The sequence below is a fragment of the Pelobates fuscus genome, chromosome 10, assembly GCF_036172605.1.
Source record: "Pelobates fuscus isolate aPelFus1 chromosome 10, aPelFus1.pri, whole genome shotgun sequence".
Lineage (NCBI taxonomy): Eukaryota > Metazoa > Chordata > Amphibia > Anura > Pelobatidae > Pelobates > Pelobates fuscus.
This window is the reverse complement of record NC_086326.1, coordinates 66,899,996-66,916,965: the sequence shown is the minus strand read 5'-3', so window position 1 is coordinate 66,916,965 and position 16,970 is coordinate 66,899,996. Positions and strand designations below refer to the sequence as shown.

The 16,970-nt window shown below is 42.5% G+C and overlaps 2 protein-coding genes across 3 annotated transcripts in view; both read left to right on the top strand.

Moving 5' to 3' along the window:
- The window catches only part of LOC134575838 (interferon-induced protein with tetratricopeptide repeats 5-like), a 210,526-nt gene that overhangs the window by 70,624 nt on the left and 122,932 nt on the right, over positions 1 to 16,970 (top strand). The window contains exon 1 of one of the 2 annotated variants that reach the window (XM_063435274.1): positions 1,792 to 1,874. The exons of the other annotated variant lie outside the window; for it this stretch is intronic. The gene's annotated coding sequence lies outside the window, so the exon portion shown is untranslated. Of the gene's footprint in view, positions 1 to 1,791; positions 1,875 to 16,970 lie in introns of those variants that run through there. 2 annotated transcript variants of the gene reach the window in all.
- Positions 1,821 to 7,182, top strand: LOC134575839 (interferon-induced protein with tetratricopeptide repeats 5-like). Its single transcript, XM_063435275.1, has 2 exons — positions 1,821 to 1,906; positions 5,521 to 7,182. Exons 1-2 carry the CDS (start codon positions 1,902 to 1,904, stop codon positions 6,959 to 6,961), a joined length of 1,446 nt encoding a protein of 481 aa, XP_063291345.1. The 5' UTR covers positions 1,821 to 1,901; the 3' UTR covers positions 6,962 to 7,182.

The following is a 16,970-nucleotide window of genomic DNA, read 5'->3' as shown; positions in this document are numbered from 1 at the left end:
GGGGGTGAGGCCGGTTGCCTCCACTCCCCAGGACGCTGGTTGCTGTAAGGTGAAGGGATCGGCCATCTTCTCCTCCTGGAACTCAGGCCGCCGCTGGGGATAGAGACCGGTTGTCTCTTCTCCCTGCAAAGTATACTGCCGCTGGGGAGTAGGTCTGACTGTTCCTACTCCTGGTATATGTCCTTTGTTCTTGGATAGCCCCAATATCGTGTATAGCTTGAGCTCGTAAATCTGCGCAGCTCAGTTCTCAGCGTCCAGCTCGTGCATGGTTGCCATGAGCGTCTCCGCCTCTTTACTTCATCAATGTCAGCGGCGCCCTCAGAGCGATATGTCATGTTTGCTTGGCCCCCACTCTGGGCCACCAGTGCTCCGATCCGCGCCTCTTGGATTAATATGTAGACGGGGCGCTGCACGAGTGCTAGCATTATCCTCAATTATAGCTCCATAACGCTACCGGTGTCTCCGAGCTGCTTCTCCTCGCACTAACTCCTCGCCATCCCGCCGCTGCCACCAAATGTAACGGACCGCTGGCACTCCGACCGAGTACCTCCGCCAATCGATGCTCCTAGTGCTTGCCGAGGACTCCAAGCACTCCACCAGACACCATAAGCACTGCAGACCCCACTTCCAGCGATGCAGCTGTGCCGGGGTCTCGCCGTAAAAATAGCCACATATAAAAAATAAAAGTGTCTAATGCATATATAGTGCAAATCTTAAAGTTAAATTTAATTATACATGTCAAAGTCAATATTTAACCCCTGAGGAGAGAGGGTTTCCAGATCGAAGATCCAGATTTGCACTATATATGCATTAGACACTTTTATTTTTTATATGTGGCTATTTTTACAACTATTTTATCTATATTTCTTTCCCCTTTTACCTATGGACTGTTTGTTACTAACTTTTATGGACTGAGCTGTGATTACCACAGCTTTTTGCATTCAGAGACTGTATCTACGATCTGTGGAACGCATGGAGAGTGTGATTGGCCATCCGTGGAACACAAAGAAACCCGGAAGTGAACTAGGCCGACGCAAAGTACCGAAAACCGGAAGTAAAACAGCCGCGACTACAGTGATTATAGAAGATCTAAAAGGGAAACGAGCAAATCCACTGCTGATTGACTGTTGGGTGAAGGGGGCGGGTTGGAAGTACCCATTTCCCGCGCTATTTTTCATTTAAATGTATTTTGAAGCTTGTAATGTATTGCTGCACCTGAGGAAGACGACCTAGTTCGTCGAAACGCGTTATGCTTTTGGTATCTACCTGTGAACGGCATCAATATTACTTGAATGTAAGATTTTTATATTTTTCTACCAATAAATGTGCATATTGAATACCTAATTGGTGTGCCTGTTCTACACTATTTACTTTGAGGAACAAGCTTCAAACAAAGGAACACCTTTGGGATTACCATCTATTAACATCATCACCCAATACAGAGTTTCAGAAATGGGATATACTACAGAATTTTACCATATTTGACTTCTGGCTATCATCTGATCCTGTATATACTTGGGGTATATGTATGTGTGTTTTCTGATTGGGTATATACACCACCACAGTGCATGCATTGTATTTCATTATGTGGTATTTACAATTAGCGCTGCACACCTTTTTATTTATTTTTTCACTGTTGTATTGTGGGATTTAGTGATTATTCCCACTAAGTGTGTCCTAGCCGCTTCTTACAGCGCCACGGTCTATACTGCTTTTCACCTTTGCACTTGTGTCAGAAAGTATTGTTAAGGTGAAGTTTCGATTCTCTTAGAATGTCATTTACTTTCTGCCTCCACCCTATAAAAGCACAGTAGCAGTGCCAGTAAGCACTTCATGCAGACAGCAGAGGTAACAACACAGATATCCAGCACAAGGTCGTATTTGGACACTAAACTGTTATTATGACGTAAGTACAGAATTCAATTAACAATTTGTTTTTCATTAAGAGTATTCTATCATAGATACACTTATTATAACCAATACAATAGCGACTTAATTACATAATTATTGGGGTATATTTATAAAGGAGAAAACAGGTATTATATTGGTTTAAAGTGCTGAATAATGATCAGTAACAGTGGAAACCAATAGAATGTCTCTACAATTTGCTACTTGCACTAAAAATAGTATCTATTTTGCCTTAACAATTATCCTCCAAATTTGTTAATCAACTAGTAATCAGATGGTCTCTATAATCAGTGACTGTAATTGAAAATATTTACTGCAAAGCTGCATTAATATGTATTGTGCATAAATGTATTTGTATATTTATACTAAGTACTTAGGTATCATGATTTTACTTTAATTTAACACACTAAGTGCCATTGTGGCATTACCAAATCTTAGCAATATTGTATGGATGAATTATAAATTATTAAAGGGCAAATTAGCCCAATCTCAGGGGGCCTTCATTTTTAAAAATATCATTATTTTTTTGGTATAAAATGAAAATAAGATTTGATTAAACGATAGAATAATAAAAACAAACTCCTATTAAGATAATAGAATAGAATATCTATAGAAGATGAGGGAGATGGACTGGTATAAGAATGAAAACCTGAAAATGGCAGACTTCTTTGTTGGATCTTATCCTAAATTTTTAACCAATTTCACTTAAATTTGAATTACCTCGACTCTTTCCCCAGAAAAGGCAGTTCGTCACCTGCATTTAGGTAACCTAAATAAGCATGCCAGATATCTGATCATTCAGATATTTATGACCATGAACATAGTAATAGCAAGAATGTGGAGTTAGAGTTCAGCAATGTCTTGGCCAAAGGTAGTGAACCACATAAATCAATGTAATATGGAAAAAGGTTACTTCTCTGCTTTTCAAAGATTGTTGATGGTTCTTTTCTCAAAATATAGAAACCATGGCTACTAGAATTCCCAGAATGTGGCTATTAAATGAAAAGCTTTTTTGTACTCTTTTTATACTACATATTGTACAGGCGAATCGAGCTCACATCACGGCTATATTATTTTGTCTTTTTGGTTTTGTTATGTTTGTCTAGCAAAGTAAGTTCAATTATATTATCAATAATTGTGTTCAGTTGCATTTTTATTTATTTTTTCTTTTTGTGCTTTGTCTAATTGAAGACAGGGAAGGGGAAGGAGAGGGAGAAAGGATTGCTGTGGTCCTTTAAAATATGACTTCCATCCTTAATAATTATGAATAAGATACAAACTGTAAGGGTCCTAGCACTTTTACTCGCATTCCATGACTGAAGACTTGGTTTGAGAGAAATAAAGTTTTTGCTAATTTACTTTTCAAAAAAGTGGTGGTCCGCTCCTTCTCTTGTGGCACTATATTTCTCTACTATTTATTGTTTTTTAGAGGTATTAAACAAAGCCTTATGCTTGTTTAATACGTATGTCCATGTTATGTATTATTACTTGAAACTTGAAAGTACAGACATTACATTTTTAATAATGCTTATACACTCTGAACTATCTTGCTTTGTTGTCATTTTTATGTCTTGAAAAAAACAAATAAAAAACATGCAATTACGACAGGCACATTTATTTACATTTTAAATGGGCTAGGCCGTGGTGTTTTTCAAAAGATTTTCAGGGCATTAATATGAGTGCTATTGTGGCATTATTATTTTAGGTTAGTGTCTATAGAACTGTGAGAGTTTGCGGCTTTGTTTTTCAGACACATGCAAACATTTTTTGTTGTTGCACTAAATCAATTATAAAATGACTTATTGCAACTTAGTATACATGAGACACCTTACTTTATTACAAATTAAGATCAAATAACTATGGGAGTTATCACTAAACTACAAATGACACAGAATTGACACAGGGACTTCGTATTTTATATTAGAATAACTCATGCGCCATTTTAAATGTTTTATCTACGTTTGACATCCTCTGTATTATAACCAGATAAATAAAACCAGAATGTAGAGACCCGTTTTATCGATCTAGCTATCTATCTATCTAGCTAGCTATCTATCTAGCTATCTCTGTCGCCACCTGAACAAATTTTTTTTGATAAAGTCATCATTCTCTGGAAATTACAAAAATAATGACAGAAAAGACCAAGCATTTCTGTAATTCCAAATTCTGTAATTCCAAACGAGTACACCCTTATTGCTTCCATAGGAATTAATAGGCTAAATAGCAGACAGGTGCAAGTGATACTATGTCTATAAAAGCCACAGTTGTACCTGTTTGCTGGCCTGGAGCATTCAGGTGTGTGTGTTAACACAATGCAAAGAAGGAGAGGCATCAGCAATGATCTTAGAGAAGCAATTTTATGATGAACGTTTATGATTTTAAACTGAAACGTCGAAGGACAGTGCAATAAAAGCTAAGTTTTAACAGGACGTAAGTCCTCTGAGTGCTGACCATCCATGGAAGTATATAGGTATACTTACGAAACAAGAGGACACATATAATTCAAAGCTAAGTTGTGATACAGGGGTTGAAGCGACATAAGTGCAGATAAGACACAGGTTTGATAGAAAATAGACACTATTCTTGCAGAGGGTCTAGCACATATTGCCAATTCATAATACAATACACAAGATCCAGTGCACTCACTCATCTACTAAACAGCAGCATCAAAGCTTGCAGAGTTTACTAGTTTTTTTTTTTTTTTTAAAAACACCTAATCTAGGCAAAAATAATGGGGGTTCAGTTACAGCATATGATCATACATTACATAAGTCTGCCACGACGTCCATGCATCAATGAATACATTGCATAAGCCTGCCACAACACAAACAAACATACACACACACACACACACACACTTATTTATATACACCTAATTAACCATACACACACACAAATATATAACTAGCAACATCCGCACATACATATATACAAATATACATATATACAGATACTAAGACATCTATCAAGTCTCCATCCTGAAAACAAATAATACATTTTTACAGCATGCTCTTACCCTCCATCCGTTCCCTAGTCCCACCCACCTCCTCTTCTTTAATTAAAAGTCGACAATTTCTTCATCACTGATTACATGGTATCAGGTTCACCAACTCCTAAAGCGCCTGGGATAAGTTAACATAGAAACATAGAAACATGGAATGTGACGGCAGAAAAGAAGCATTCGGCCCATCTCGTCTGCCCAGTTGTCTATGTTGCAATTTTTACAAGGATATTCACTAAAATGAGAACTGCAGGGAATTCAAAGTTAATTTCAAAACCTTGTCCAAAATTGCTGAACTCAAAAAAATATCCATGTCAATTTTGTTTAAATTTAGTTATTTTGGCCTTAAATATGAAATTCATTTTGAATTCTTGTCAAATTAGCTGAAACACTCATTAACTATTGTTCTCCAAATTTAGATGACATTGACATTATTTATCAGGCCTGTGAGAGACCTTTGGTTTGTGTCAAAATACACTCTAATGCAGAACCAAGGGACACGCACGCAGCCTGCTAGCACCATAACCACCACAACGGGCTGTAGTAGTAATGGTGCTTTGATAAGAAATGCTGTTGCAATTAATAATGCTTGCTCTCATTTTATTCAATAGTGCGACAACTTTGAAAACTCGCTTGCTACAGCTAAACTGCCATTTTACATGGGGCTTACTAGAGAAGGATAGTGACATTGATGAAATAGAAGAAAGACTACACAATCAACTGGAATTTTTGGTCAGTGACTACAAATACATGGTGTACAATCTATTGGGTTATATAAAACATCTACAGAGTGATTACACCGAATCCATTGCTAATTTGGATGAAGCAGAAAGGAATTGCTTGTCTACATCAAATGGAACAAACTGCAAACTGCTGGTTATCTATGGTAACTATGCCTGGGTGCACTACTACTTAAATCAATTGGAAAAATCTCAACTGTACATTGATAAGGTAAACAATGTTTACAAAGAACTAAAACAAACAAAGGATCCTAAAGATATCCCTGAAATATATGGTGAGCAGGGATGGTCTCTGTTGAATTTTAATCGAATATATTACGAAAAAGCCAAAGTCTGTTTTGAGAAGGCACTCAAAGAGGCTTCACAAGATCCTGAGTGGAACTCTGGTTACGCCACTGTGGTTTATCGATTGGTAAGTTTCCAAGCCATAAAATGTGCAGATCAGCAAGGTGAATTGTTAAAACTGCTGAAACGAGCCGTAGAACTAAATCCAAAGGATTCAGTGGTGAAGGCACTTCTTGGTTTGACGCTACAGGACTTGAAGAGGACACAAGAAGGACTAAAATATGTAGAAGAAGCTCTAGAACAAGCACCAAACCTTCCATATTTACTTCGCTATGTTGCTAAATTTTATAGGAGAGCAGGGATGATTGATGAAGCTCTTTGTGTTCTGAAAACAGCTGTGAGTTTAATTCCTAATTCAGGATTTCATCATCATCAGATCGGCCTATGTTACAGGAGCAAAATGTTTCGAAAGAAAAATATGGCAAATTCAGGTTATCAAAATCAAAGAATAAACTCAAGGGAAATACAGGAACTAATTCAGAAAGCCATATTTCACTTCGAAATGGGATTAGAATTAAAAAAAACACATGTGTATGCATATAGTGATTTAGCCAACATGTATAGAGAGGCTAATGAGTACAGAAAAGCAGAAGAAACATTCCAAAAAGTATTGTCCTTTACAAACCTTAGAGATGAGGAAAAACAGGAAATTCATTTCCATTATGGTAATTTTGAACAATATGATAAAAAATCTGAAAAAGAAGCTATACGACATTACAAGGAAGCACTCCTCATACCAGGTACTTTCCGTGATAAGCGAAGATGTGAGAATGCATTGAAAAAACTGGCAGAGAGGAAGGTCACTAGAGACCCTACAGATGCATCTGGATTCAGTCTGCTTGGGTTTGTTTATAAAATACAGCAAAAGTCAGCTGATGCAATTAAATGTTATGAACAAGCCCTGACATTGGATCCACATAATGAAGAATATTTAAGTAATCTCTGTGAATTGAAACTGGCAATATGAAGAAACTGCTGTGAGATGAGCAATATGGACTTCAATACAAACATTATATCGCATATAATTAAAAATGTCCTCTACACTTTCCACATAAAGATATTCAAAGGGACAGCCTCATGCAGAGTCACCTTTTCCTCCCTGCTCCCTCAAGGTGTCTACCTTGAAAGTAAATTTGGGTTAACTATTTGGTTGGAGATAATCTATCTAATTATTTGTTAAAATCTGCTAATCACTACAATACAAAACTACAATGTCAAAATAAATCACTTACGTTTAAGTTAAGTTTGTTTAATGAATAAAAATAAATGCTCTTACAAGTGAGTATTCAATACATAGTTTTTGAAAATAATTATTTGAACAAACCTCCACAGGTGCCCAGTCTGCCAAAACATGCTGCCCCTTCATATTTTTTTTACAGCTTTTAGAAATGTTTACAGTATTGTCATGATGTCTTGAAATTAATATCATTTTGTGTCAGACATTCACTTTAGATGTAAATTAAATACAAACAGAAACAAAAATAAACTGGTAATGCAACAATTTGAAACCAGTAAAATAGATGACACAAGATAGTTAGTAAAAAGAAATACAATGGACAAAAATCCATCTGTGGCACCCAAAAAACAAAACAAAGATGTTTGATGATAAAAAATATTATCATTGGTTTGGTTACAGGCACTACATGCTGCTTTTATTTACAGATCAAGTGAGAAGTGACAGAGGGAGAAAGAGAGGAGCAGTAAAACAATTTATATTATCTCTCTTTCTTTATGTATATACACAGTGGCATACCTACCACAGTCGCAGGGGTCGCCGCTGCGACCAGGACCCTCACTCCAGGTGGCCTGGCCGCAGTTCCGACCCCTGTGACTGTGGGTCATTTGCATGCCTTCTGGGCCAGTGCACAGCTGCACCGGCCCAGGACTGCGGTTCCCAGGTGTCTGACGGGAGGGGAGCAGTGTAGTGTGGCTGAGTGATCTGACAGGAAGTGCTCACTGTTAGAGTACATGCTGTCAGACTGGGAACCGTGGCAAGAAGCAGGTACAGGAGGGTGGAGAGAGGGAGGGTATGGGACACACGGAGGGGCGAGAGTGAGAAATGGGACACATGGAGGGGAGGGGGGAGAGAAGAAGGGTATGGGGGACATGAAGGTTAGGGGGTGAAAAGGAGAAATGGGACACATCTCCATGGAAGGGGGGAAGAGGGAGGGTGTGGGACACATGGAGAGGAGGGAGGACAGAGTGAGAAATAGGACACATGGAGGGGAGATATGGGACACATGGATGGGGAGGGGGAAAGAGGGATAAATGGGACACATGCAGGGGAGGCGGAGAGAGGGAGAAATAGGACACATGGAGGGAGGGGGAAATAGGGAGGGTGTGGGACACATGGAGGAAAGGGGGAGAGTGGGAGGACTAGGACACATGGAGGGGAGGGAGGAGAAAGGGAGAAATGGCATACATGGAGGGGAGGGGGAAAGATGGAAAAATGGGACACATGGAGGGGCTAGGAGGGAGGAAGGTATGGGCCACATGGAAGGGCTGAGAGGTAGGGAATGGGATACATGGATGGGGCTGGGGGGGAGGATGATATGTGACACAAGGAGGGGCTGGGAGGGAGATGGGGAAGGGCACATGGAGAGGAGGGGAGGAGAGACAAATGGGACACGTGGAGGAGGGGGAAAGAGGAAGGATATGGGACACATGGAGGAGAGTGGGAGAAATAGGACATATGGAGAGGAGGGGGAGAGAGGGAGGAATAAGACAGGGAGGGGGAGAGAGAGTACTGGGACACATGGAGAGGAATGTGAAGAGATAGAAATGGGACACATAGAGGGGCTGGGGGGTAGAGGGAGGGTATGGGACACATGGATGGAGTAGGGGGTAGAGGAATTGGGACACATGGAGGGCATGGGGGAGGGTATGTGACACATGGAGAGGCTAGAAGGGAGGAGGGTATGGGAAACATGGAGGGTCTGGGAGGTAGGAGGATATGGGATACATGGAGGAGCTGAGGGGAGAGAGAATGGGACACATGGAGGGGAGATGGAGAGAGGGAAGAATGGGATACATGGAGGGGAGGTGGAGAGAGGGAGGAATAAGACATGGGGAGGAGGAGAGGGAGGAATAGGACACATGGATAAGAAGGGGGGGATAGGAATGGGACACATTGAAGGGCCTGGGGGGTAGAGGGAGGGTATGGGACACATGGTGGGACTAGTGGGTAGAGGGAATGGAACACATGAAGGGGCTAGGGGGAAGGAGAGTATGGGACACATGAAGGGGCTGGGAGGGAGGAGGATATGGGACACATGGAGGGGCTGAGGGGTGAGGGAATGGGACACATGGAGGGGCTGAAAGGAAGGAGGGTATGGGATACGTGGAGGGTTTAGGACACATGATATGGGACACATGGAGTGGCTAGGAGGGAGAAGGGTATGGAACACATGGAGAGGCTGAGGGGAAGGAAAGTGACACATGGGGGCCTGGAGGGAGGAGGGTATGGGACACATGGAGAGGCTGAGGGGAGAGAGGGAATGGGACACATGGAGGAGCAGTGAGACAGAGGGAATAAGACATCTGGATGGGCTTTGGGGTCGAGGAAATGAGACACAGGGGGGGTCTGGGTGCGGGAATAAGACACATGGAGGAGCTCGGGGGAGGGAATGAGACAACGGGAGGGAATGAGACACATGGGAGGGGCAATTTTCTCACCAGGGCCCGGTGGTTTCTAGTTAAGTCTCTGTATATATATACATATATATATATATATATATATATATATATATATATATATATATAAATATATATATATATATATATATATATATAAATATATATATATATAGTTGTAATCAAAATTATTTTATTCAACCCCTATTAAAAAAAACATTTTGTTTGTTAAAATTTACAGACTTTCAGCTCTTTGCAATGAACAAATCAAACAAAACACATTTAGTTCAACACAATGAATGATGCAAGTTGTTTCCCCAAATTCAACTGATATGCACACACTTTTTACTGCTCCTCCTTTTTACCTTCTCTTGGTTCCTTCTTCTCCATTGATTTGTGAACAAATATGCATTTTATATAAAACAATATAAAACAAATGTGAGGAAGGCTGAACTTGATGGACACAAGTCTCTTTTCAGATATGTAACTATGTATATATATATGTATATTAAAGTGGTTTGGGTGCTTAGATAAATCCTTTAACATATACGTTTATAACCAACAAGTTAATGACTGCTAAATATAGCACCCAAGGAGCCAGTTTTAGTATGGGCAGTCATGAGAGAAAATATACGAAAACATGCAATTTAGCTAGCTAGTTCGCTAGTCTATGTTCGTGAAATTTTTCCTGAACATGGATTCGCCAGATTCCATTCGTGAGTAAGCTAACCTATGTTTGGGAAAGATTTGCGGGATTCAATGTGAACTGGTCTATGTTTGGGGGAATTCCCCAAATGTAGACATGCTTTCTAGCACATGCTTGCTACAATTTTCCCTGAAATAAGAAAACTCCCAAAAATAAGCCCTAGTGCATTTTTTTTTGGGGGGGGGGGGGGGTAATTTACATTTTTCTGGGAAAGACGGTATGTGTCTTATTTTTCTGGGAAAGACAGTATGTGTCCTAACACAGAAACAAGCAGGGTACAATTAACACTTTATATTATGTATTATCAGTGACATGTGCTAATACGTGCCCTGTACTAATACTGGGAGCTGGGAAGTGACATAACCCCAGCCCTGGCATCAGTATAGAGCAGGGCAATCTGTCATTGCAGTCCCAGGTTTATTAGCTAATGCAGAACTGTCTATCTGCTGAAAATTGGATTAACACATAGTTTTTTCATTATTTTATTCCTGGACAAAAAGCTCATGTATTACTACTCAATTTTGTATGGTCTGTTTGTATATACACACACTATTACTAGTGGGCAGGGGAGGTCACTATGGGGCAGGGGGGCTGGGAAGATCACTAAAGGACAGGGGGGCAGGGAAGATCACTAATGGACAGGGGGCAGGGGTGAACACTAAGGGACAGGGGGCAGGGAAGATCACTAAGGGATAAGGGGGCAGGGAAGATCAATAATGGACATGAGAGGAGGGGATAACACTATGGGACAGGGGGCAGGGGGGATCACTAAGGGACAAGGGTCAGGGAACATCACTAAGCGACGGGGGGCAGGGAAGAGCACTAAGGGGGTGTCAGGATCGGGACAGGGATCCAACACGCAGAGTACAAAGAGTGGAAAGGTACGTATACCGGGCCTTAGAATGGCCGGACTAACGTACCGAGAGTAATAGAGAATAGTCAGAGACAAGCCGAGGTCGAGGGAACGAGAAGACAGATAAGCGAGAGACAAGCCGGGTCAAGGGATAACAGAGAAGCAGGGAAGTACAACAAGCCGAGTCAAAACCAAATAGAGCAAACTAGAATACCAGAGCACTGAGTGACTAGACAAGCTAGAACCACGACAGGGCAATGAGCAGAAGAGAGGAGTAAGCTTAAATACCCTGGCTCTGGATGGTAAGCACGCCTCTGACAAGTACCGATTGGATATCGGACACTTGAGTGACAGGTCGCTCGTAATAGCGTCATGACGTCACGTATTGAGCGTCCTGCTAGAAAAGGACGTGGATTCCTCGCGGCCGGTGTTTAAGTGAGTGGATGAACCGCGAGGAACGAAGGAAACAGCTCGCCTGGACGGACAAACCACCAAGTCTCTACCTCCCTTAGAGGTAGAGACCTCAGGTACCCTGACAGTACCCCCCCTCTCAGATACGCCCACCGGGCGGAAGGAACCGGGGCGAGATGGGAAGCAGAGGTGAAATGCTCTGCGAAGGCGAGAAGCATGAACATCATCCTGAGGTACCCAACTCCTCTCCTCAGGACCATATCCCCTCCAGTTGACCAGATATTGCAATTTTACCCTTGAGATTCTGGAATCAATGATGGAGCTGACCTCGTACTCCTCCCGACCCTCCACCTGAACAGGGCGAGGCGAGGAGACCTTAGAGGAGAATTTGTTGCAAATAAGAGGTTTCAACAAGGATACATGAAAAGAGTTAGGAATGCGTAAGGCAGGTGGCAGAGCAAGGCGATACGCAACCGGATTGATACGAGTGAGAACCCTGTAAGGACCTATGTAGCGAGGAGCAAATTTCATAGATGGGACTTTTAGGCGAATATTCTTAGTACTCAACCATACCCTATCCCCAGGAACAAAAACAGGAGCCGCTCTTCTATGTTTGTCAGCGTGTTTCTTGAACAACGAAGAACTATGTAACAGAATTTGCCGAGTCTGATCCCATAATTTCTTCAGGTTGGCGACATGATCATCAACCGACGGTATCCCCTGAGAAGAGGAAACCGAAGGAAAAATCGAAGGATGAAAGCCATAGTTCATGAAGAAAGGGCTAGAGCGAGTTGAATCACAAACAAGGTTATTGTGTGCGAACTCCGCCCAAGGAATCAGACCGACCCAATCGTCCTGGTGTTCGGAAACAAAGCAACGCAGATACTGTTCGATCTTTTGATTGGTACGTTCAGCAGCTCCGTTAGACTGAGGGTGATAGGCAGAGGAGAAGTTCAATTTGATGCCCATTTGAGAACAAAAGGATCTCCAGAAACGTGAGACAAATTGAGAACCTCTATCAGAAACAATCTCCGAAGGAATCCCATGTAGGCGAAAAACCTCTCTCGCAAAAATCTCCGCCAATTCAGGAGAAGTCGGAAGTTTGGGTAGTGGCACGAAATGAGCCATCTTAGTAAATCTATCCACCACCGTGAGAATAACAGTCTGTCTCTTGGAAGTAGGTAAATCAACGATAAAGTCTATGGACAAACAGGACCAAGGTTTCTCAGGAATGTCCAAGGGGTGTAACAGGCCACATGGAGATGCATGAGGTAGTTTAGTCTTGGCACAAGTCTCACAAGCTGCGACGAACTCCTCAATATCTTTTCGAAGTGAAGGCCACCAGAAATCCTTGGATATCAGAGAGTATGTCTTGCGAATACCAGGATGACCAGCTATTTTACTTTCGTGAAAACATTGTAAGAGCTCCAGTTGAAGTTCAGGAGGAACAAAGTTTCTTCCCTCAGGAGTGTCTCCGGGAGCTAGATGTTGTGACTTCAGGATCTGGTCAAGTAGCGGAGAATGAATTTTCAGACTGGTATTAGCAATAATATTGCATTTGGGTACAATGGAGGACAAAAGTGGTTCAACTGAAGCAGAAGGCTCAAATTGGCGAGATAGCGCATCGGCTTTAGAATTCTTTGAGCCAGGTCTGTAAGTCAGAACGTAATTGAAATGGGTAAGAAACAACGACCAACGAGCCTGCCTGGACGACAAACGCTTGGCCTCTCCGATATAAGACAAGTTTTTGTGGTCTGTTAGAATGGTAACGGGATGTAAAGTACCTTCCAATAAATGTCTCCACTCTTTCAAAGCCTTGATAACCGCTAGTAATTCTCTGTCACCAATGTCATATCTGCTCTCAGTACCGGACAATTTTTTAGAGAAAAATCCACATGGATGTAATGGTTTATCAACACCCAACCTTTGAGATAAGACAGCACCTACACCAGTCTCTGATGCGTCTACCTCAAGTAGAAAAGGCAGGGAAGTGTCTGGGTGAATTAAAATTGGAGCGGAAGCGAAAAGCTCCTTGAGAGTTTTGAACGCAAGAAGAGCTTCAGTAGTCCAATTCTTAGTATCAGCCCCCTGTTTGGTCATATTAGTGATAGGTGCGATAATTGAAGAATAGCCTTTAATAAAGCGCCTATAATAATTGGAAAAACCAATAAATCTCTGTACGGCTTTAAGACCTTTGGGTAAAGGCCACTCTAGAATGGACTGGAGTTTATCCGGATCCATCTTAAATCCCTCCCCAGAGATCACATAGCCGAGAAAGGTTACCTGGGTTTGATCAAAGCTACATTTCTCCAACTTGCAGTACAAGCCATGCTGGAGAAGTTTGTGCAAAACCCTCCTGACTTGCTTGTGATGAGTTTCAATCTCACTAGAATGTATAAGTATATCATCTAGGTATACAATGACGCAATCTTGCTGAAATTCCCTAAGGACCTCATTTATCAGATCCTGGAAAACAGCTGGAGCATTGCATAACCCAAAAGGCATGACTGTATATTCATAGTGGCCATAGCGAGTATTGAAAGCCGTCATCCACTCATGTCCCTGCTGGATTCTCACCAAGTTATATGCCCCTCTGAGGTCTAACTTGGTGAAAATTGTAGAGCCCTTCAAACGATCGAAGAGTTCGGTGATCAAGGGAATCGGGTAGGCATTTTTAATGGTTATCTTATTTAGGCCTCGATAATCAATGCAAGGTCTCAAAGAACCATCCTTCTTTTGAACAAAAAAAAATCCAGCCCCGGCAGGAGAGGATGACCTCCTAATGAATCCTTTGTCTAAATTTTCGTGAATATACTCCTCTAGAACTGAGTTCTCTTTCGTAGATAATGGGTATACATGACCTCTGGGGGGCATGGTACCAGGGAGTAGGTTAATTTTGCAATCAAAGGACCTGTGTGGGGGTAAGGTATCGGCTTTCTTTTTGTCAAATACTGCCTTTAAATCTAGATACTGAGGCGGAATTTGTGTCTCTGTAGGATTGTCGGAGTTAGCCGATGTGTTGGTTAATCCGAGAGGTGAGACCTTCCGCAAGCATTTTCCTTGACAATTCTGTCCCCACGAAACTATCTCCCCTGACTCCCAATTAATAATAGGGTTATGTCTCCTCAACCAGGAGTACCCCAGGACTACGGGAATAGACGGAGAAGAGATGAGCAGTAAGGATATGTCCTCTCTATGTAGGATGCCAACAGTTAAGTTAATCGGTATGGTCTCATGGAAAATAACAGGCTCAAGTAACGGTCTACCATCAATGGCCTCAACAGCCAGTGGTGTCTCTTTTAACTGGGATGGAATAGCATGCTTGGCAGCAAAACCCTGATCTATAAAGCTCTCCGCAGCTCCAGAATCGATTAGTGCCATAGTCTTAACTACTCCCTTCTCCCACTTTAAAGAAACGGGTAACAGAAGCCTGAGCTCTTTGTAGTTGTGAATAGAGGACAAAGTAGAAACACCCAAGGCCTGTCCTCTAGAGAAACTTAGGTGCGAGCGTTTCCCGAACGATTGGGACAATTTAGGCGTAAATGACCTCTGACACCACAATACATACATAAACCCTCCCTTCTCCTGTACTGTCTCTCCCTCTCTGTGAGATGAGTACTGCCTATCTGCATAGGTTCAGGAATACGTAAGTCCTCGAACTCAGAATTTTGAAAGGTAGGCGCTAATTTAAAGGAGGGTCTATGGGTCCTATCTCGAGTGTTCTGCCTCTCTCTTAAGCGTTCATCAATACGAGATATAAAAGAAATTAAATCCTCCAAATTCTCAGGGAGTTCTCTAGTAGCAACCTCGTCAAGAATTATATCTGATAACCCATTCAGAAACACATCTATATAAGCCTGTTCGTTCCACTTAACTTCTGCCGCCAAGGACCTGAACTCTAGTGCATAATCCACAAGTGTTCGATTGTCCTGTCTAAGGCGCAACAGTAATCTAGCTGCATTGACCTTTCTACCAGGAGGGTCAAAAGTTCTTCTAAACGCAGCTACAAAGGCATTATAATTGTAGACTAGTGGATTATCATTCTCCCATAAAGGATTGGCCCATCTCAGAGCTTTCTCAATGAGTAAAGTAATAATAAATCCAACCTTCGCTCTATCTGTAGGATAAGAGCGGGGTTGTAATTCGAAATGGATGCTAATCTAGTTCAGAAAGCCCCGACACTTCTCCGGTGACCCACCATAACGTACTGGTGGGGTAATACGGGAAGAAGCACCTACAGTGGCTACCTCTAGACCTGAGAGTGCAGGAGAAATAGAAGGAGTACGTGTCTCCTCAGGTGGATTATTAGCACGAGACAAAAGTGCCTGTAGTGCCAAAGCCATCTGATCCATTCTATGCTCCATGGCGTCAAACCTGGGATCCGAAGAACCAAGCTGACTGTTTGTACCTGCAGGATCCATTGGCCCTGTCGTAATGTCAGGATCGGGACAGGGATCCAACACGCAGAGTACAAAGAGTGGAAAGGTACGTATACCGGGCCTTAGAATGGCCGGACTAACGTACCGAGAGTAATAGAGAATAGTCAGAGACAAGCCGAGGTCGAGGGAACGAGAAGACAGATAAGCGAGAGACAAGCCGGGTCAAGGGATAACAGAGAAGCAGGGAAGTACAACAAGCCGAGTCAAAACCAAATAGAGCAAACTAGAATACCAGAGCACTGAGTGACTAGACAAGCTAGAACCACGACAGGGCAATGAGCAGAAGAGAGGAGTAAGCTTAAATACCCTGGCTCTGGATGGTAAGCACGCCTCTGACAAGTACCGATTGGATATCGGACACTTGAGTGACAGGTCGCTCGTAATAGCGTCATGACGTCACGTATTGAGCGTCCTGCTAGAAAAGGACGTGGATTCCTCGCGGCCGGTGTTTAAGTGAGTGGATGAACCGCGAGGAACGAAGGAAACAGCTCGCCTGGACGGACAAACCACCAAGTCTCTACCTCCCTTAGAGGTAGAGACCTCAGGTACCCTGACAGGGGGGAGGAGGGGATAACACTATGGGGCAGGGGGGCTGGGAAGATCACTAAGGGACAGGGGGGCAGGGAAGATCACTAAGGGACAGGGGGCAGGGGAGAACACTAAGTGACAGGGGGCAAGGGAGAGCACTAAGGGACAGAGGGGCAGGGAAATCACTAAGGGACAGGTGGGGTGATCACTAAGGGACAGGAGGGCAGAGGAGAGCACTAAGGGCTGGGGTGCTGGGGAAAAGCACTAAGGGACAGGGGGCAGGGGAGAGCACTAAGGGATGGGGCAGGGTAGATTACTAAGGGACAGGGGGTAGGGGAGATCACTACAGGACTTTAGCAGAGATCACAGAGGGATGGGAGAGCACTAAGGGACAGGAGGGGAGAAC